We start from the raw sequence: 20,475 nt of genomic DNA on the forward strand, positions 1-20,475 counted from the left end.
TGCCTCTGCAGATCTCTGTTGGGCATGTTTAATTCATCTCAATTAATGTTGGACAAGCTTTTTTTTCAATTGGTGCCACCCCTAGCCTATCATGTGTATATTATCATTCTGGATTCGGTACCTTCTTACAGGGCTATAAATCCAACGCTACGCATTTCCGCAACACTTATTTGTTGAACATGTCGTATTTTTTGTAGGCCAACATTTTGAGTCATAAAACATAGTAGGTCTAATCCTTGTCCTTAAAACTTTCCTTTTAACTTCTATGGTACCCTCTTATCATATAGAACGCCCACATGCTTACTGCCACTTCATCCATCGTGCTTTGATTCTATGGCTAACATCTTCATTAATATCCCTATATATCTGTAGCATTGATCCTAAATACCTAAAGGTGTCCTTCCTAGGTACTACCTGACCTTCCAAACTAACATCTCATTCTTCATGTGTACTAGCAAAATCACATCTGATATATTATGTTTTAGTTCTATTGGGTCAAAAACCTTCGGATCCTAGAGTATCCCCCACAACTCGAGTTTCCTATTACTCATACCTGACTTTCATCAACTAGCACTATATTGTTTGCAAAAAACATATACTAAGGGACATCCCCTTGTATGTCCCTTATGATCTTATCCATCACCAAGACAAAAGGGTAAGGGCTCAAGAGATAGAGACTGTAGAGGTCATGATGTGATTAAGGCCACAAATCCAAAATCTCAAGTGTGTAGATGCTACAACTGAAACATATAAAGATCCCCTTACAAATGGAAATAGAGAATGAAAATACAAGGCAGAGAGATGGCTGGTTGGTGTAACCCTTCCTCCTTATCTATAGAGGGTTTTTCATATTCCTAAACTAGCCCTAGGTATAGAGTTTATCCATTTAACTAGGAGCAAAATGGACCAACTCTTAATATGATGATCTGATGGCCACACTCCCTTCATGATTTTTCTTTTCCTTGTCTCACCCTTTAAGATGGCTCCATGTGTCGCCTTCGATTTCCTCTAGAACCGTGCCACCGGATTTTAAATCCAAACCCATGAAAATGGACGTTCAACTGAGAGTGTAGGTACTACATCATGGATTCATGGCATTAACTAGGTAGATAGAAAATGGCTTGTCAAATGCACTCAACCTACTTGTCACATTGCAGGACAGCGGGCATGTCGTTCATTTTCCTCGAGGGACGTTCAATATTGTAAATGTGCATACTAATAATTTAAAAACAAAAAATAAAATCATTGTCGAACCGGACCGGCACTGTGTGCTGAGAAGGCGGCCCACGCACGGCATGATTCTCGGGCCGAACTAGCACGAGCCCACTTCGAATCATGTCGGCCCGAGCCGCGACACTATTTAAAAACTTCATCTTGTCTCACCCCCACACTATATACATCGTCATCCGTCGTCTCCACCTCTCCCCTCGCACAATCATCGCTAGACGTCTCTCAAAAATCTAGGTCTACCACGAGGCATAGCCGAATACGCGCGATCCAACATCAGGGACGCACCGCCGCACGTTTAGATCCGCGTGAGGCGTACCGCCAGATCCTTGGAGCCGACAGGGACGACACCGCCACACGCCTAGCTCGACACTAGTTCACAATTGTCTTCCTTTGATGTGATCTGGGTATCTATGAGATTAGATCGTGTTTGAATAAATATCTCATTTAAAGGTCTAATTATATGATATATATAAAACTGTAGTAACATACGAGCAACTAACTGTTTATAAGGGTGTGTCCGTGTGTGCACTCGTGTATAAGACTGTCCACATCTATACCGTGTATATGAGTGTCTTCGTCTATATTACGTCACGCAGAAAAAAATGTGCAAGTCCTAAATGTGAACTTATGGAAGACACAATTGCCAATAACCTGTTCTGGACATCAGAAAAATAAAAAAGAAGCACAGCAGATAATGGACGTTCAACTGAAAGTGTAGGTACCGCATCATGAATTCCTGGCATTAACTAGATATGTTGGTACTTGGTAGATAGAAAATGGCTTTGTCAGATGCACTCAACCTACTTGTCACATTGCAGGGCAGCGGGCATGTCGTTCATTTTCCTCGAGGGACAAAATCACAAATTATGGTGGCAAATGAATTTCGTGCTTAATAAAAGAGTAAATCATGGTGACAAATGAATTTCACGCTTAATATAAGAACAACAGTAGACTGGGCAACATCTGATCAGATCATAGTTGCTGAATGCAGCGACCAAACTGGTTACAAAGAGTGTCAGCAAACAAACTTTAACCACAACTCTGAACTCAACACTTTGATAAGAGCATATATACAAACAAAAGCCAAAGGTTCTCAGAAGAAACAGCACCCTACCAAGTAAATTTACTGCCAGGCCCGTCTAAACAACCCTCCCCTATCACGGTGGCAGCAGTCAACAGCTCTACAATAGATCTACCTGTACACATATGCAAGCAACTCCCATGGTATCTGAGACATCAATCTCCACACCTGCAGACCCATCTCACAATCTCCTGGCACTGCCAGACTCCACATCGTTTAGAGTATCTCTTAGGGTGATGATCCCACCGTGCCCAGGAATATCGACTGTTTCGATTTCGGTTGGTCTCACGCTGTATGAGTTCGCATTTCTGCTGTTCCCCTCCTCGGCTAACCGGACCGCGTATGCGTGAGGCCACAAAGCTGAAAAGTAGATTGTGCAATATTCTGTGACATGTTGAACATAACCTGAGAACTCAATAGTTAGTAAAAAAAGTGAATAGTATGTACCATCGCCATCGAAAGGATATGGGAAAAACTGTAGGTAGCAAAACGAAGCAACTGTAAGACCTGCAAAACCAAGTGGCCATGACGAGAAATATGATCAATTATGTATGTTCAGAACATCTAGAAAAATCTGCATTCTCTTTTGAAAAGATCTATCAAAATTTTACGGACCTATAAGACCCCCTGCAAATACATCTTGCCAATGATGCCAGTAGTCGTCCACTCGAGAAACAGCCACAAGTGCGGCAGTAAGGAGAGGCAGGAACACAATGCATAGCTTCGCAATATGCCCTTTGCGGTCAAAGGCTGTGAGTTTCCCAGCTAAGTACCATGCAAGGAAGCCTAGACCAGCAAAAGACCCTGAAGTAGTGTAATAGGCAATGACAACACAAACTTTAGATGATAGAGCCATCACAATGTAAAAAAAAATGAGGTACCGAGTTGAAAGTTAGCTTCATTAATAATTTACAGAGTATTGGGAATATTACAAAAGTTCATGTAATTACGTGAAAAAGAGAGTAAACGGTAGATCTGCTCATCATGCACATAGGCCTACAATCTAAATTCACTCACTCCACTACTTTGACTCATGCAGCTTGCCCCAAGGTAGCTCAAACATACACCAGTTTTCAGCTCCCAGAAACATGTGTACAAAATGATTAAATCACTTATAAGGCTCTGAATTTTCAGTACCTAAGAGACAGTAAACTTCCAGTAAAATCTAGAGGGGACGCTAAATTCAGGGTTACTAAACTGTGCTTAGATTTTTCAGCAAGGCAGTTGAGATATGGCCAATTTTGAGGTGACGTCTGTGGCATTCAGTATTACCATAGAACATGGCAGGCAAGACACAAGAGAATCATTGTTTGGAATTACTTTGTCACTCCTGTGGCCTAACTTCTCAGGCACAAAGTAGCAGACAGCACAGATAGTCTCACTGACAGCACACCACTTGTTTGCAACTCTCTTGTCCCTATCACCAATGCAGAATCATGCAAAGCCACAAATACTGTCCACAATGCAGATTGTCATCATGCCCAACTGAGGTCTTAGCAACTAGCACCCACCCCACAAAGACATCCACTTCCTCTTATGATTAGAACTAGCATGCCCAAGGCATACCACATAGCACACACCCCAAAGGTAGACCCATTTCCTTTTCTCCCAAAAAAAAAAGACGACCAGTGCTGAAAGAATCTATTTCCTCAAGTATGACCTTGCAATGGTATTTTAGACATATCATCAAATTGTAGTAGACCAATCTAATTGTATTGAATATGCACAGGTAGCAATTAACTTTGAAAAGCATATAGGTTTTCCAACTGTAAAGTTGTCCATAGTTGGGCAACAAGTGTACCAAAGGGATCAATATAACAAAGAACATACGTGGTTACAGACTATTTGAGTACTTATGTGGTTATGACATTACTTACATGAACTGTGTCCACTGGGAAAGCTCTTGTGGCCTTCCTTGATTACGCTCTTCACTCCATTGCATATAACACCAGTAGTAATGTTATCATAAACCTTAAAGATAATGTAATTAGCCAGATTTTATGCAATTTTGAACCATATACATACCAACATGAACTTGCTACAGGAATATAAGTTTTTATTTTCATCTTACATCATTTCCATTAGGGAAACAGCGCCAGAAAAAATCTGGACGAGGCCGTCCAACACCATCCTTAATTGCATCAGTAATCACTGCAGTTATCAGCACTGAGTATAGAATCCCTACAAAATTTCCATTTCAGATGTGTTTCTCTTGTACTAATCAACATATTGAAGGGATCATAAATATGTATAATACCCAGTATGCCATGGTGCAAATCATAAAAATTCTTCTTTTTGAAGTAAATCCCAACAAAGATGGCCCAAGGCAGTATAATTCCAATCAGCTACAAATAAGAAAAACAGCTAAGAATAACACAAGAACTTTTGCATGGATGTAACAGGATCAAAACATACTGAAAGATAAGGATACCAGGACATACTGGAACAGCCCAAAATGGCACTGTATTGCCCTTCATAGGATATCTCAAGTCAGTCATCATGTCTTTCCCAACAAAACGGTGAAATGGTTCAATTATATTCAACAGCCCGTCTATGACAGCAAGGAGGAGAAGTATTATCCAGTCATACATGTGCAACCTTGCCAATATCATTCCATGGGATCTAATAGTGTAAGACCCTAACTGGTCTGCCATTGTCTCCTACAAAAACAAAGAGAGTAAGAGAGAAAATCCAGAGTTACAATAACAGCTGCAATTCAGTTCTCAAGGGCTTCACAGCACTGCAAGATCAATGTTACTAGTCATGATTACCTTTCGTACAGGGTGCAAACATAGTTTTCAGGTTCCATTAGTATATAGCATGTAAAGATAGTCCTCAGGTTCTGTTAGTATGTAGCATGGACATTAACAGTGACAATTTAGCATCTCCTATGAGTTATGGCGGTAGAATAATTACAGAAACACAATGTATTTAATGATATCATTAATGCATAGACCTGGACCAAGGTATTTCCATGAGAACAGTTCTAAATTAAAATAAAAGGTATAAGCTTTGGTGGGAAAAAACATGCTGATAGCCTTTCTTCATGATTTAAAGAAACTTCAAATATGTGCAGGGATACAGGAAAACACTGGAGTCATACAAACAAACTATCAACCATGCTAAGAAAACTGACATGAACATTTCATGATATACAGAGCCAAATTCAACAGCAGAAAGAGGATCAATCTTGATTGACAAGTACATAAGCCTACCACTAGAAGACAGTATCAACTTCAAACATCAGTCGGGTAAACAAGGCTAGTTGAATATTAGTAAAAACTACACTGACTGGAGCAGGTTGACAGTATCAAATTGTATTTTCCATACTAGGAAAAGGTAATATGTTCAGAAACAGAAAAATCCGAGTAACCATGACATTTGACAGTTTCTAATAATTGTGCGAGTTCAACCTATAGGATGTTGGTGAAAAGTGGCAATCTCATTTATCATTTGAGGAGTGAACAAAATAGCAGACGAGTGTAACAGAATGCAGGTAATCTAATAAATTACAATTATGAAATTAAAATGGTGTGATCATTCTGGTCTACTGTCCAAGAATAAGGGTTCAAGATGACCAAGCAGACAACAGAGACAATTTTTCAAGTTTACACAAACTCAGGGACCAAAAGCAAGATTGCAATCAACTGACACATCTGGAAATAGACAGATAATCAGCAGTTCCACACATATATCCAAGCCTGTCATTTCCTTAAGAAATAAGGACCACATGAGATCATAAATATCATTAACTAAGATCTCAGGCTCAGAAAAAAATATTCAAATAATTTCACAAATATCATTCGGTTAAAAGAAACTAAAACTAAAAGAAGCAAGAATGCCACCAGAAGCATGATGGATTTATAGACTCGAAAAAGAAGCATGTGTAACTTATTTGCCAGAGGCAAGCAAAAAAAAGACAGAAAAAGGAACCACAGAAAATCTAGCAATCTTATCAGTAAGAAACTGCAAAGACTGAATTACTAAAAGGTCAACTGAACAGAAACATAGATGAACAGCAAGCCAGCAAAGTTAAGTTAGCTAACTAACATGGAATCATGATTTTCTCATACCTCCTAATTTGGAAAGACAGCGCAGGTGGGTGAACAGAAGTTTCTGGAACTTCAAAAGAACTAACAGACAAATCTCTGGCACAGCAAACTCAAGTACAGGTCCTTGAAAAATAGTATAAAGCCAAGCTTTTCACTGGATCCACTAAGTCAACTAGATTAACTTCTACTAATTTAATACTGGACAGTTAAGAATGGTTCCACAAACAGGAATTCGCGCCAATTGGCAGTAAAGATTGTTAGTTGGGTATTCACTGACACCAGCTATCTATTGACATTGAAACAAAAGATATGTACGTATGCTTCAATCAAACTAGTTCCAAACACAATTGGGCAAGCCTCACATCAACTGGTCCGGCTACAGATCATTAAAAACTGCATCCAATGCTTCTCATCCGATTTATTAAATCAACTAGGTTAACTAGTAAAGTGGTGCCCGACAATGAACACAGCGAAATGGTTTGACAACACTTAAACCAAAGGCAGTTGACAACAGCACAAAGCTACTGAGAACTTCAAAATCGCAAGCTGTTACAGGCTGACACTGGCTACCAGTTGTCACCAAAACAAAGTATGCCTATACTGTGAGCACGCGGATTATACCCAGTTTTTCTTTCATAAGACAGTAGGCGGCAGATTACCTCGAATCTCCTTTCTGTTGGGGGGAGGGTTTCCCTCGAATTTGATCGAGTGGGTCAAGAGTTCCACTCAAATTTATTGGCCTCGACTAGTAGTAGTTGCCCGGTAGTCTTGTTGTTTCCCGGCAATTACAGTACAGGTGGATAGTGACCTAGGAGTGGCTAGTGACATCGAAGTCTCAAACCACAGTCCAGGTGGACTGAATTATCTAATCGTGTCTGTATTATTTATGTTACCCCCAGACAAAACTTAGAAAAATATCTAGAGCCAAAGGACCCATGCCATCCACTTGAAAATCACATCCACGTCCACATCCACATACAGCAAAGAATATATCAGGCTATCAGCAAAAGGATGAAAAACTTCTTTCTAGTATGCGAGGTAATTTGTTAGAGTAGCGACACAAGCTGAGCGGAATTGAAGTTGCACCCAAAATCACCCTAATTATCTGAAAAGAGACCTATCCCTAAACTAGAGTCACCCAAGGATACTCATGGTGGGAGTCCGAGATAGTACCACTAGTCTACTGTCTACCAAATGGGACATAGCAGGGAGGAAATCAAATGATTCCATGGCCGGAACCGTATAGAATTACAAAGAACAATGGCTTCAGATAACTTTAGCAAGAAAAAGGGGGGGAAAGTGATGTTCAGCTTTCGCGGAAGCGGAGGAAGGGAAGGGAAGGAACAGGAACGAAGAACTCACGGTGCGGCGTGAGACCAGCGGCTCTACGATATCGCCGCTACGGATCGGTGCCTCCTCGATCCTCGTCTCCTACCAGAATGCGTGAAACAAGCTAAGAGGCAGAGAGAGAGAGAGAGAGAGAGAGAGAGGGACATAAAGGAAAAATGGTAGGAAACAATAATAAAGAAAGTGAAGCGTCCGTGCTAACTAACTCAATTTACGCCTACTCCGACATGGGTTCAAATCAAGAACGGGTACCTGGAATTCTGGCGGTGGTAATACATACACCCCGACTGCGGCGGGGCAGGTCACCCGCCGTGTCTCGGTCGCGGCTACCAACTGCCGGCGCCGCCGCTGCTAGCGTTTGCTGCGGGTTTTCGTTTGTGAAGTGGATGTGCGGGCGGAGACATCCGTATCTGTCCGGTGGTGGTGGAGTGGAGGAGCGGGTGGGGGCGGGCGACGACGACGAAATGAAAGTAGTTGCCGTCTGCCGACGGTGGCGGGTGGTTTGCCTTTTGTGTGAGGGGGAGCGGGCAGAACGGTTGACTACTTGACTCCCTGCGGGCTGGGGCTCTTTCGGGATGGGTGGTAGTGAACATTTGAATTCGATTTTATTTGAACAGGCGTCAGGACTCAGGAGGCGTCGCCCCAGTCTGTCAATGATAATCACGCTTGCCGGTAGCGGTAGGTAACCACGCGCCACGGGTGTCAGAGCCCCCTTGCATTGCAACCTCCCCACTCCTTGATCTCTGTTTCAAATTCTTTTCTTTAAACAAAAAAAAAAGAATACTCAATGTGTCATGTCATGTGCTTGTCGTAAACGGGTATCAAAACTTTAGATGGCGTATCGACTAGGCCAGGAATTTGTATGTATTTTGCTTTTTCTCTTCTTTTTTTAATGGTATGATCTAGAAATAGGTAGACAAGGACACTACTCAATGACTTGACTTCCTGGTTAATAAATTGCGGAAAGCTCATACACAATCTCATTTTCTCTCCGTATCTTTCCAACGCTTAGAAAATCAGTACCCCCAACAACTTTGTTTATTGTTTGCCACGTCAAGCTTATATGTATATCATTACTAGTTATCATATCCTCCACGAGGATTGGCAAGTAGCTCCGTAGAGCATCTCAAAAAGGTAGGATGAGAACAGTCGATAAACATTAAAAGTGTTTTAATTTTTATATTTTTTTTCTCGAAAATTGAAAATGATAACTCTAGAAACAAACACGGCATCGACAATTCAGAAATATCCGAAATGAAAATTTAGTATGGAAAGTACATCAGTTATCGTCGTAATCCAAATATGATCGGTACAAATCACTTTATATCCTCAATTAACTTAAAAAATTCACGCAAGCCATACGTCCACACAGAAATTAATGATAATATATAAATATTCACAAATTCTTGAAGGACTAATGTATATCTCATAAAGCATTAAAACAATATCTCCCAAATACAAGTGCCAAGCATTTGTGCACACATACATATATAGTAAGAAAAGTCACAACATAATACCTTACAGAACAAACTATCCAATTGAAAATACATTGATAACCATAAAAAAATCATGCGACAATACCATACATCAAACTATAGAGCGTAGAACTAGTCATATAACTGACCCGTCATCATATAAATAATAATTTATAAGACATTTTAATATAAGGTAGAAGACCACAATCAATATAAAACAATGTAATACAATAACAAAATCATTATCATGTATTCAAATAAAACACTATCAAGTCTAGTAGCTTATGACTATAGAATCAAGATGTGTATAATGAGATGATCCTTATCTTCTAATTGTACTCCTATTACTTGATATAATCAGTATAATTGGTGTCCTCCTAGTTCTTTATTCTCAAGTTCTCGTGCAAATTACGAATATATGTATCAAGAGTAGTAATTGCTAAAAAACTATAAATAAGAGTCATACAAGTTTCAAATAGCTCTAAATTACATACCATTAGATAGATCTTAATTTTAGGAAAATAATAAAATTAGTTTTGTATTTTTCTGAGTTAAGAAAAAATTATTATGAATTTACATAGATCAATTTGGATTTAATATTTTTCCAAAAAATAATGAATTCATTACCAAAATAAAATATCGAATAAATATTGTAATTTTGAAAAACTGGCGAAAAAAACTCAAACCATTTTTTTATATTTTTTATTTTTTCTACTGATTTCGTTTCGTATTTTTTATAATCATTTTCGTTTAGCCCTACATTTTAATAAAATTCCAAAAACAATACCCGATAACCGAAATTATTGTTTCCGTTTTCACCATTATCAAAACGTAAAAATTGACTAAAATTTCTATGTGAATGTGGATGTGAGTTAATTTGTATGTGAATGTGGATATATGTTACTATTATGATATGTATAAATTGTGATATATTTTGAATTGTGGGAATAAACAAAAAAACATAGACCAAATTGACCTCCCAACTATTATTTATTTCTGACAGCTAGCTTATTTCTGACAGTCTCCATAGTAGCCCTCGGAAATAATTCTGTTATTTCTGACGGCCTACTTTGTAGCCCTCGAAAATTAGTTTATGGGTGAAAGTCGCCTAGAGGCGGGTGAATAGGCGTAATCTGAAATTTACAACTTTAAACACACACTACAAGTCGGGGTTAGCGTTAGAACTTAAATCAAGTCCGGGAGAGGGGGGGAAGTGGGGAACAAATCAAATGGAAATCAAGCAAATGAACATGGTGATTTGTTTTACCGAGGTTCGGTTCCAAAGAACCTAGTCCCCGTTGAGGAGGTCACAAAGACCGGGTCTATTCCAACCCTTTACCTCTCTCAAACGGTCACTTAGATCGAGTGAGCCTTTCCCTTAATCAATTGGGTCACTAAGACCCCGCAAGGACCACCACACACTTGGTATCTCTTGCTTTGATCACACGTCACTTGAGAACAAGAATGAGAAAGAAGAAAGGCTATCCAAGAGGCAAGAGCTCAAAAGAACACGAAATCACTCTCTCACAAGTCACTAAGTGTTTGAGATGAATTTGGGACTTGGAGAGGCTTTGAACTTTTGAATTGTGTCTAGGAGTGAATGCTAGAGCTCTTGTATCGAATGTGGTACTCAGAAATCTTGGATGCTTGGAGTTGTGGTGGTTCGGGGTAGCCTTAACCACCAAAGTAGCCGTTGGGGAGGCTGCTGGCGATGGGCGCACTGGACAGTCCGGTGCGCCACCGGACAGGCACTGTAGGCTGTCCGGTGCGACGCCACGTCACCCAACCGTTAGGGTCTGGAGCTCGGTCGATCGTTGGGGGCTTTGTCCTCTTGCGGCACCGGACAGTTCGGTGCTGAAAGTCGCCTAGAGGGGGTGAATAGGCGGAATCTGAAATTTACAACTTTAAACACACACTATAAGTCGGGGTTAGCGTTAGAACTTAAATCAAGTCCGGGAGAGAGGGGAAAACAAATCAACCAAGAAATAAAGCGAGTGAACATGGTGATTTGTTTTACCGACGTTCGGTTCTAAAGAACCTAGTCCCCATTGAGGTGGTCACAAAGACCGGGTCTCTTTCAACCCTTTCCCTCTCTCAAACGGTCACTTAGACCGAGTGAGCCCTCTTCCTTAATCTCACAGGTCACTTAGACCTCGCAAGGACCACCACACAATTGGTGTCTCTTGACTTGCTTACAAAGCACTTGAGAGTAAGAATTGAAAAGAAAAAGAAGGCCAAGCCAAGCAAACAAGAGCAACAGAGGAACACAAGAGATCCTCTCACAAGTCCTAATGCACTAGAGTTGATTTAGGGACTTTGTGTGGATCGATCGCTTTGATTGTGTCTTGGAGTGGAGTCTATTGCTCTTGTATTGAATGCAATGTTCAGAATGCTTGGGTGCTTGGTGTGGTGGTGGTTGGGGGTATTTATAGGCCTCAACCACTAAATGGTCGTTGGGGAAGGCTGCTGTCGATGGGCGCACCGGACAGTCCGGTGCGCCACCGGTCAGGCACTGTAGGCTGTCCGGTGCACCGCCACATCACCCAACCGTTGGGGTTCGGGAGCAGTCGACCATTGGCATCGTTGTCTTCTTGTGGCACCGGACAGTTCGGTGCCACACTGGACACTGTCTGGTGCGCCTCTGACTTCTGCTCTGACTTTTGTCGTGCACTGTTTACGCACTGTAGCCTTTGCAGAGTCGACCGTTGCGCGCAGATAGCCGTTGCCCGCTGACTCACCGGACAGTCCGGTGAATTATAGCGGAGTGCGCCTGCGGAAACCCGAGAGTGGCTGGTTTGAGTTGTACGGTCCTGGTGCACCGGACTGTCCGGTGCGCCGTTCCTCAGCGCACTCTGGTATCTTTTGCTCCTTTGTATTTGATCCCTAACTTGAATATTTATTGGTTTGTGTTGAACCTATATGCACCTGTAGAACATATATTCTAGAGCAAACTAGTTAGTCCATATATTTGTGTTGGGCATTCAACCACCAAAATTAATTGCGGGAAAAGGTTAACTCTATTTTCCTTTAAATCTCCCCCTTTTTGGTGATTGATGCCAACACAAACCAAATCAAATATATAAAGTGCAGAAATGAACTAGTTTGCATAAGGTAAGTGCATAGGTTACTTAGAATTAAACCAATTTGATAATTTCACTAGATATGAATGGATTGCTTTCTTTTATTTAATATTTTGGACCACATTTGCACCACTTGTTTTGTTTTTGCAAATCATTTTGGAAAATCTTTTCAAAGTCTTTTGCAAATAGTCAAAGGTATATAATTAAGATTGCAAGAAGCACTTTCAAGATTTGAAATTTCTCCCCCTGTTTCAAATGCTTTTCCTTTGACTAAACAAAACTCCCCCTGAATGAAATTCTCCTCTTAGTTTTCAAGAGGGTTTTATAGATACCATTTTTTAAATTATATCTTTGAATATACCAATTGAAGAGATTGTCATAACAAGATACCAATTGAAGTTTAACACAATACCAAATGAGATTTTGCTTTCTCAAGATAAGGATATCAATTGATATATTGTCATGACATTGATACCAACGAAAAATATCAATTAAAGCTTCATTTGTGATACCAATTGAAAATAACCATTTGTGAAAACCAAATAAATCTTCATTTCAATTTTTTTGAATTTGGTGGTGCGGTCCTTTTGCTTTAGGCTTAATATTTTCTCCCCCTTTGGCATTAATCTCCAAAAACGGAGACATTGACAGCCCTTTTCCATATTTTCTCCCCCATTGATAAAAGAAATGTGAGTGAAAGAGTATACCAATCAGAGAGATGACAGAATATAGGCAAAGGGTAGATAATACCGATGGAGTTGAGTGGAAGCGATGTCTTTGCCGAATACTCTATTTCTCTTTCAATCTAAGACTTAATACAAAAGATGCTCATTGAACCATATTAGTCTTAGCTTAGGCATAAGAAAAATAAGAAATATGTATATGTGCCAAATGAAAGAGACATGATCAAAGGTATATAAAATAGCTATGTGTGCAATGTTTCAATCGAAATTCCGAGAATCAAGAACATTTAGCTCATTCCTAAGTTTGCTAAAGGTTTTCTCATCTAAAGGCTTGGTAAAGATATCGGCTAATTGTTCTTTGGTGCTAACATAAGCAATTTCGATATCCCCCATTGTTGGTGATCTCTCAAAAAGTGATACCGAATGTCTATGTGCTTAGTGCAGCTGCGTTCAACGGGATTATCCGCCATGTGGATTGCACTCTCATTGTCACATAGGAGAGGACTTCGCTTAATTTGTAGCCATAGTCCCTGAGGGTTTGCCTCATCCAAAGTAATTGCGCACAGCAATGGCCTGCGGCAATATACTCGGCTTCAGCGGTGGAAAGAGCTACCGAGTTTTGTTTCTTTGAAGCCCAAGACACCAGACATCTCCCTAGAAACTGACAAGCCCCTGATGTGCTCTTGCTATCAATTTTACACCCTGCCCAATCGGCATCGGAATATCCTATTAAATCAAAAGTGGATCCCTTGGGGTACCAAATCCCAAACTTAGGAGTGTAAACTAAATATCTCATGATTATTTTCACGGCCCTAAGGTGAACCTCCTTAGGATCAGCTTGGAACCTTGCACACATGTATACAGAAAGCATAATATTCGGTCGAGATGCACATAAATAGAGTAAAGATCCTATCATCGACCGGTATACCTTTTGATCTACGGATTTACCTCCCGTGTCGAGGTCGAGATGCCCATTGGTTCCCATGGGTGTCTTGATGGGTTTGCCATCCTTCATGCCAAATTTCTTAAGTATGTCTTGAATGTACTTGGTTTGGCAGATGAAGGTGCCCTCTTGGAGTTGCTTGATTTGAAATCCTAGAAAATACTTCAACTCCCCCATCATTGACATCTTGAATTTTTGATTCATGATCCTACTAAACTCTTCACAAGTTGATTTGTTAGTAGACCCAAATATAATATCATCAACATAAATTTGGCATACAAACAAATCTTTTGCAACAATTTTAGTAAAGAGTGTAGGATCGGCTTTGCCGACTTTGAAGCCATTAGTGATAAGAAAAACTCTTAGGCATTCATACCATGCTCTTAGGGCTTGCTTGAGCCCATAAAGCGCCTCTGAGCGTTTATAAACATGGTTAGGGTACTCACTATCTTCAAAGCCGGGAGGTTGCTCAACATAGAACTCTTCCTTGATTGGTCCATTGAGGAAGGAATTTTTCACGTCCATTTGATAGAGCTTAAAGCCATGGTAAGTAGCATAGGCAAGTAATATACGAATTGACTCAAGCCTAGCTACAGGTGCATAAGTTTCATCAAAATCCAAACCTTCGACTTGTCAATAACCTTTGGCCACAAGTCGGGCTTTGTTTCTTGTCACCACACCATGCTCATCTTGCTTGTTGCGGAATACCCACTTGGTACCTACAACATTTTGATTAGGACGTGGAACTAAATGCCATACCTCATTCCTCGTGAAGTTGTTGAGTTCCTCTTGCATTGCCAGCACCCAATCCGGATCTCTTAATGCATCCTCTATCCTGTAAGGCTCAATAGAGGACACAAAAGAGTAATGTTCACAGAAATGTGCAACTCGAGATCTAGTGGTTACCCCCTTATGAATATCACCAAGGATGGAGTTGACGGGGTGATCTCGTTGAATTGCTTAGTTGACTCTTGGGTGTGGCATTCTTTGACCATGTATTTCTTGATCATCTTCCTTGTCTTTATCATTATTATCTCCCCCTTGATCATTGTCCTCCTCTTGAGGTGTCTCATCGTCTTGATCTTCATCTTCATCATTTTGAACCTGTTCCTCATCTTGAGTTGGTGGAGATGCTTGATTAGAAGATGACGGTTGATCTTGTGCTTGTGTAGGCTCTTCAGATTCCTTAGGACACACATCCCCAATGGACATGTTCCTTAGTGCGACGCACGGAGCCTCTTCATCATCTAGCTCATCAAGATCAACTTGCTCTACTTGAGAGTCGTTAGTCTCATCAAACACAATGTCACAAGAAACCTCAACTAATCCAGTGGACTTGTTGAAGACTCTATATGACCTTGTGTTTGAGTCATATCCTAGTAAAAAGCCTTCTACAGCCTTGGTAGCAAATTTAGATTTTCTACCTCTTTTAACGAGAATAAAACATTTGCTACCAAAGACTCTAAAATATGAAACATTGGGCTTTTTGCCAGTGAGGAGTTCATATGATGTCTTCTTGAGGATTCAGTGAAGGTAGAGCCTATTGATGGAGTAGCAAGCAGTGTTGATTGCTTTCGCCCAAAACCGGTCCGGTGTCTTGTATTCATCAAGCATGGTCCTTGCCATGTCCAGTAAAGTTCTATTCTTCCTCTCCACTACACCATTTTGTTGAGGTGTGTAGGGAGAAGAGAACTCATGCTTGATGCTCTCATCCTCAAGAAAGCCTTCAATTTGAGAATTCTTGAACTTCGTCCCATTATCGCTTCTTATCTTTTTGATCCTTAATCCGAACTCGTTTTGAGCCCTTCTTAAGAATCCCTTTAAGGTCTCTTGGGTTTGAGATTTTTCCTGCAAAAAGAATACCCAAGTGAAGCGAGAATAATCATCCACAATAACAAGACAATACTTACTCCCGCCGATGCTTATGTAAGCGATCGGGGCGAATAAATCCATGTGGAGTAGCTCGAGCGGCATGTCAGTCGTCATTATGTTCTTGTGTGGATGGTGGGCACCAACTTGCTTTCTTGCTTGGCATGAACTACAAACCCTGTCTTTCTCAAAATGAACATTTGTTAGTCCCAAAATGTGTTCTCCCTTTAGAAGCTTATGAAGATTGTTCATTCCAACATGGGCTAGTCGGCGATGCCAGAGTCAACCCATATTAGTCTTAGCAATTAAACAAGTGTTGAGTTCAGCTGTGTTTTCATTAAAATCAACTAAATATAGCTGACCCTCTAACACTCCCTTAAATGCTATTGAATAGTCACTTCTTCTAAAGACAGTAACACCTACATCTGTAAAAAGACAATTGTAGCCCATTTTGCATAATTGAGAAACAGAAAGCAAGTTGTAATCTAAAGAATCTACAAAAAAACATTGGAAATAGAATGGTCAGGGGATATAACAATTTTACCCAAACCTTTGACCAAACCTTGATTTCCATCCTCGAATGTGATAGCTCATTGGGGATCTTCATTTTTCTTGTAGGAGGAGAACATTCTTTTCTCCCCTGTCATGTGGTTTGTGCACTCGCTATCGATTATCCAACTTGAGCCCCCGGATGCATAAACCTGCAAAACAATTTAGGCCTTGTTCTTAGGTACCCAAACAGTCTTGGGTCCTTTCACGTTAGAAACAAGCACCTTGGGTACCCAAACACAAGTTTTGGATCTCTTGTATTTGCCCCCAACATATTTGGCAACTACTTTGCCTGATTTGTTAGTTAAAACATATGATGCATCAAAAGTCTTAAATGAAACGTTAGGCTCATTTGATGCAGCAGGAGTTTTCTTTTTAGGCATTTTAACATGAGTAGAATGCCTAGAGCTAGAAGCCTCATTTTTATACATAAAAGCATGGTGAGAATTATTATGAGTTTCCTAGCATGAATTCTCCTAATCTTGTGCTCAGGATAATTAGCAGGATATAAAATGTAACCCTCATTATCCTGAACCATGGGAGCTTTGCCCTTTACAAAATTAGACAGTTTCTTAGGGGCATTAAGCTTGACATTATATTGCTTCCCTGTTGGAAACCAATGCCATCCTTAATGCCATGGCGTCTCCCATTATAGAGCATGCTTCTAGCAAATTTAAACTTCTCATTTTCAATTTCATGCTCATTGATTTTAGTAGTTAATTGAGCTATATGATCATTTTGTTGTTTAATTAGAGCAAGGTGATCATTTATAGCATCAACATTAGCATCTCTACATCTACTACAAATAGAAACATGTTTGACAGTAGATGTAGAGGGTTTGCAAATAATTAATTCATCTATCTTAGATTTTAATATGACATTTTCATTTTTAAGATAGGAAATGGAATCATTGTAAATATTTAAATCTTTAACCTTAGAAATTATACTAGCATTTTCATCTCTAAGGCTAGAAATTGTATCATGGCAAATACTAAGCTCCTTAGATAAATTTTCACATTTCTCTACTTCCTGAGCATAAGCATTTTTACTTTAACATGTTTTTTATTTTCTTTAATAAGGAGTTCCTCTTGGCTATCCAAGAGTTCATCCTTCTCATGAATAGCTCCTATGAGTTCATTTAATTTTTCTTTTTGTTGCATGTTAAGGTTGGCAAAAAGAGTGAGTAGATCACTAGATGTTGTATACTTGGGGGTGGTTCTAGATTGTACCTTCTTCTTTTTGCCGTCCTAGGCCATGAAACATTTGTGGCCGATGTTGGGGGAAGAGGAGGCCCTTGTTGACGGTGATGTTGGCGGCGTCCTCGTCGAAGGAGGAGTCGGTGGAGCTCTCATCGGAGTCCCATTCCCGACACACGTGGCATCGCCGCCCTTCTTCTTGTAGTACCTCTTCTTTTCCTTCTTCTTCCCCTTCTTGTCCTCGCCCCTGCCACTATCACTAGACATTGGACATTTAGCAATAAAATGACTGGGCTTACCACATTTATAGCACACCCTCTTGGAGCGGGGTTTGTAGTCTTTCCCCCTCCTTTGCTTGAGGATTTGGCGAAAACTCTTGATGATGAGCGCTATTTCCTCGTTGTCGAGCTTGGAGGCGTCGATGGGAAGCCTACTTGATGTAGACTCCCTCTTTTCTTCCTCCGTCGCTTTGAATCCGACGGGTTGCACCTTGGGTGTGGAGGTAGCACCTTGCTTCAAGTTGACAATATGTTTGGAGTCTTTGATCATTAGCTCAAAGCTCACAAACTTGCCAATTACTTCCTCGGGAGACATCTGTTTATATCTAGGGTCTCCACGAATTAGTTGCACTTGAGTGGGATTACGAAAAACAAGTGATCTAAGAATAACCTTGACCATTTCATGGTCATCCCACTTGGTGCTCCCGAGGTTGCGCACTTGGTTCACCATTGTCTTTAGCGGTTGTACATTGCTTGCGGCTCTTCTCCTTTGTTGAGGATGAATCGACTGAGCTCCCCCTTGATCGTCTCTCGCTTGGTGATCTTGGTCACCTCGTCCCCTTCGTGCGCGGTCTTCAGGATGTCCCAAATTTCTTTGGCGCTCTTTAACCGTTGCACCTTGTTATACTCCTCTCAACACAAGGAGGCAAGGAGTATAGATGTGGATTGGGAATTAAAGTGCCGAATTTGGGCGGCCTCGTCTGAGTCGTAGTCCTTGTCCCCTACCTGTGGTACCTGCGCTCCAAATTCAACTATGTCCCATATGCTTTCGTGGAGTGAGGTTAGATGTTGCCTTATTTTATCACTCCACATACAATAATCTTCACCATCAAAATATGGTGGTTTGTCTAAGGGAACGGAAAGTAATGGAGTGCGCTTTGAAATACGAGGATAGCGTAGGGGCATCTTACTATACTTCTTGCGCTCATGACGCTTAGAAGCGACGGACGAGTCGGAGCTTGATGATGTGGAGGGTGACGAAGAGTCGGTCTCGTAGTAGACCACCTTCTTCATCTTCTTCTTCTTGTCACCCTTCCGATGCATCTTGGTGGAGGAAGAGGATTCCTCCTTATGCTTGTGGCTGGACTCCCTTGAAAGGGTTCTCCTCGAGCTTGCGTGCTTGTCGCCGGTCACGATCTCCCTCTTGGCGTGATCTCCCGACATCACTTTGAGTTGTTAGACTCTAAAGAAGCACCGGGCTCCGATACCAATTGAAAGTCGCCTAGAGGGGTGTGAATAGGCGTAATCTGAAATTTATAACTTTAAACACACACTACAAGCCGGGGTTAGCGTTAGAACTTAAATCAAGTCCGGGAGAGAGGGGAAAACAAATCAAATGGAAATCAAGCGAATGAACACGGTGATTTGTTTTACCGAGGTTCAGTTCCAAAGAACCTAGTCCCCGTTGAGGAGGTCACAAAGACCGGGTCTATTCCAACCCTTTCCCTCTCTCAAATGGTCACTTAGACCGAGTGAGCCTTTCCCTTAATTAATCAGGTCACTAAGACCCCGCAAGGACCGCCACACATTTGGTGTCTCTTGCTTTGATTACACATCACTTGAGAACAAGAATGAGAAAGAAGAAAGGCAATCCAAGAGGCAAGAGCTCAAAAGAACATGAAATCGCTCTCTCACAAGTCACTAAGTGTTTGAGATGAATTTGGGACTTGGAGAGGCTTTGATCTTTTGAATTGTGTCTAGGAGTGAATGCTAGAGCTCTTGTATTGAATGTGATACTCAGAAATCTTGGATGCTTGGAGTTGTGGTGGTTGGGGGTATTTTTAGCCCTCAACCACCAAAGTAGCCATTGGGGAGGCTGCTGGCGATGGGCGCACCGGACAGTCCGGTGCGCCACCGGACAGGCACTGTAGGCTGTCCGATGCACCGCCACGTCACCCAATCGTTAGGGTCTGGAGCCCAGTCGAACGTTGGGGGCTTTGTCCTCTTGCAGCACCAGACAGTCTGGTGCCCCACTGACTTGCTGCTCTGACTTCTAACGCGGTACTGTGCTGCACAGTTCACTCGTCAGAGTCGACCGTTGCGCGCTGGATAGTCGTTACCCACTGGCACACCGAACAGTCCGGTGAATTATAGCGGAGCGCGCCCAAGTTTTCCCGGGAGTGGCTGGTTGGACCCTGTACGGTCCTGGTGCACCGGACACTGTCCGGTGGCACACCGGACAGTCTGGTGCGCCTGACCACAGCACACTCAAGTCCTTTTTGCTCCTTTTGAATTGGGTCCCTAACTTGAATATTTATTGGTTTGTGTTGAACCTTGTGCACCTGTAGAACATGTATTCTAGAGCAAACTAGTTAGTCCATATATTTGTGTTGGGCATTCTGAAAGGGAAATGTGCCCTTGGACCATTTCTAAGTATTTTGGTGATTAAGTGCCAACACAAATGGTTTAAGTGTTAAACTATGTCAAATGGTGGATAAAGTGCAAATCAACACAAAGGTATGATTCTAGACTTAGTACATTGGTTTTTGTGTACTAACATAATTGTCTAAGTGCTAGAATCAGAGAAAAGACAAAAGAAAAAGAGTTGGCTGTGTACAACCAACTGATGCTCAGTTTGGGTGCACCGAACAGTGTCTGGTGCGCCAGGCTGGCTCTAGCGAAAAGGCTGCTCTCGGGTCTCGACGGCGGCGTACGGCTATAAATCACCGGACTGTCCGGTGAGCCAACGGTC

At 41.3% G+C, this 20,475-nt stretch overlaps 1 protein-coding gene across 6 annotated transcripts; it reads right to left on the bottom strand.

Annotated features, from left to right (window-relative positions):
* Nucleotides 1–2,138: 2,138 nt before the first annotated feature.
* LOC100273231 (lipid phosphate phosphatase 3) lies at nucleotides 2,139–8,347 on the bottom strand. 6 transcript variants are annotated; one of them, XM_008669284.4, is made up of 10 exons: nucleotides 7,963–8,282; nucleotides 7,726–7,794; nucleotides 5,083–5,153; nucleotides 4,753–4,971; nucleotides 4,569–4,656; nucleotides 4,383–4,492; nucleotides 4,189–4,282; nucleotides 2,927–3,115; nucleotides 2,759–2,818; nucleotides 2,139–2,671 (listed from the first exon to the last, which is right to left on the bottom strand). In XM_008669284.4, the coding sequence occupies exons 4-10, from the start codon at nucleotides 4,963–4,965 to the stop codon at nucleotides 2,493–2,495; spliced, it is 933 nt and encodes a 310-aa protein (XP_008667506.1). In that variant the 5' UTR covers nucleotides 4,966–4,971; nucleotides 5,083–5,153; nucleotides 7,726–7,794; nucleotides 7,963–8,282; the 3' UTR covers nucleotides 2,139–2,492. The 6 variants fall into 6 exon arrangements, with proteins under 6 accessions (XP_008667506.1, XP_008667508.1, XP_035820519.1 ...); XM_008669286.4 differs by having other exon boundaries at nucleotides 7,726–7,816; XM_035964626.1 differs by lacking the exon at nucleotides 5,083–5,153 and having other exon boundaries at nucleotides 7,023–7,794.
* Between the last annotated feature and the right edge of the window lie 12,128 nt (nucleotides 8,348–20,475).

The sequence above is a fragment of the Zea mays genome, chromosome 2, assembly GCF_902167145.1.
Source record: "Zea mays cultivar B73 chromosome 2, Zm-B73-REFERENCE-NAM-5.0, whole genome shotgun sequence".
Lineage (NCBI taxonomy): Eukaryota > Viridiplantae > Streptophyta > Magnoliopsida > Poales > Poaceae > Zea > Zea mays.

Bases quoted from the DNA above. Each gene is read 5' to 3' on its own strand.
- LOC100273231 (XM_008669285.4), bottom strand. From the start codon at position 4,965: ATGGCAGACCAGTTAGGGTCTTACACTATTAGATCCCATGGAATGATA. The intron at 4,493-4,568 runs GTATTATACATA...GAAATTTTGTAG, and splicing joins TTTGCACCATGGCATACTGG to GGATTCTATACTCAGTGCTG. The intron at 3,116-4,188 runs GTAAGTAATGTC...ACACTACTTCAG, and splicing joins TCCCAGTGGACACAGTTCAT to GGTCTTTTGCTGGTCTAGGC.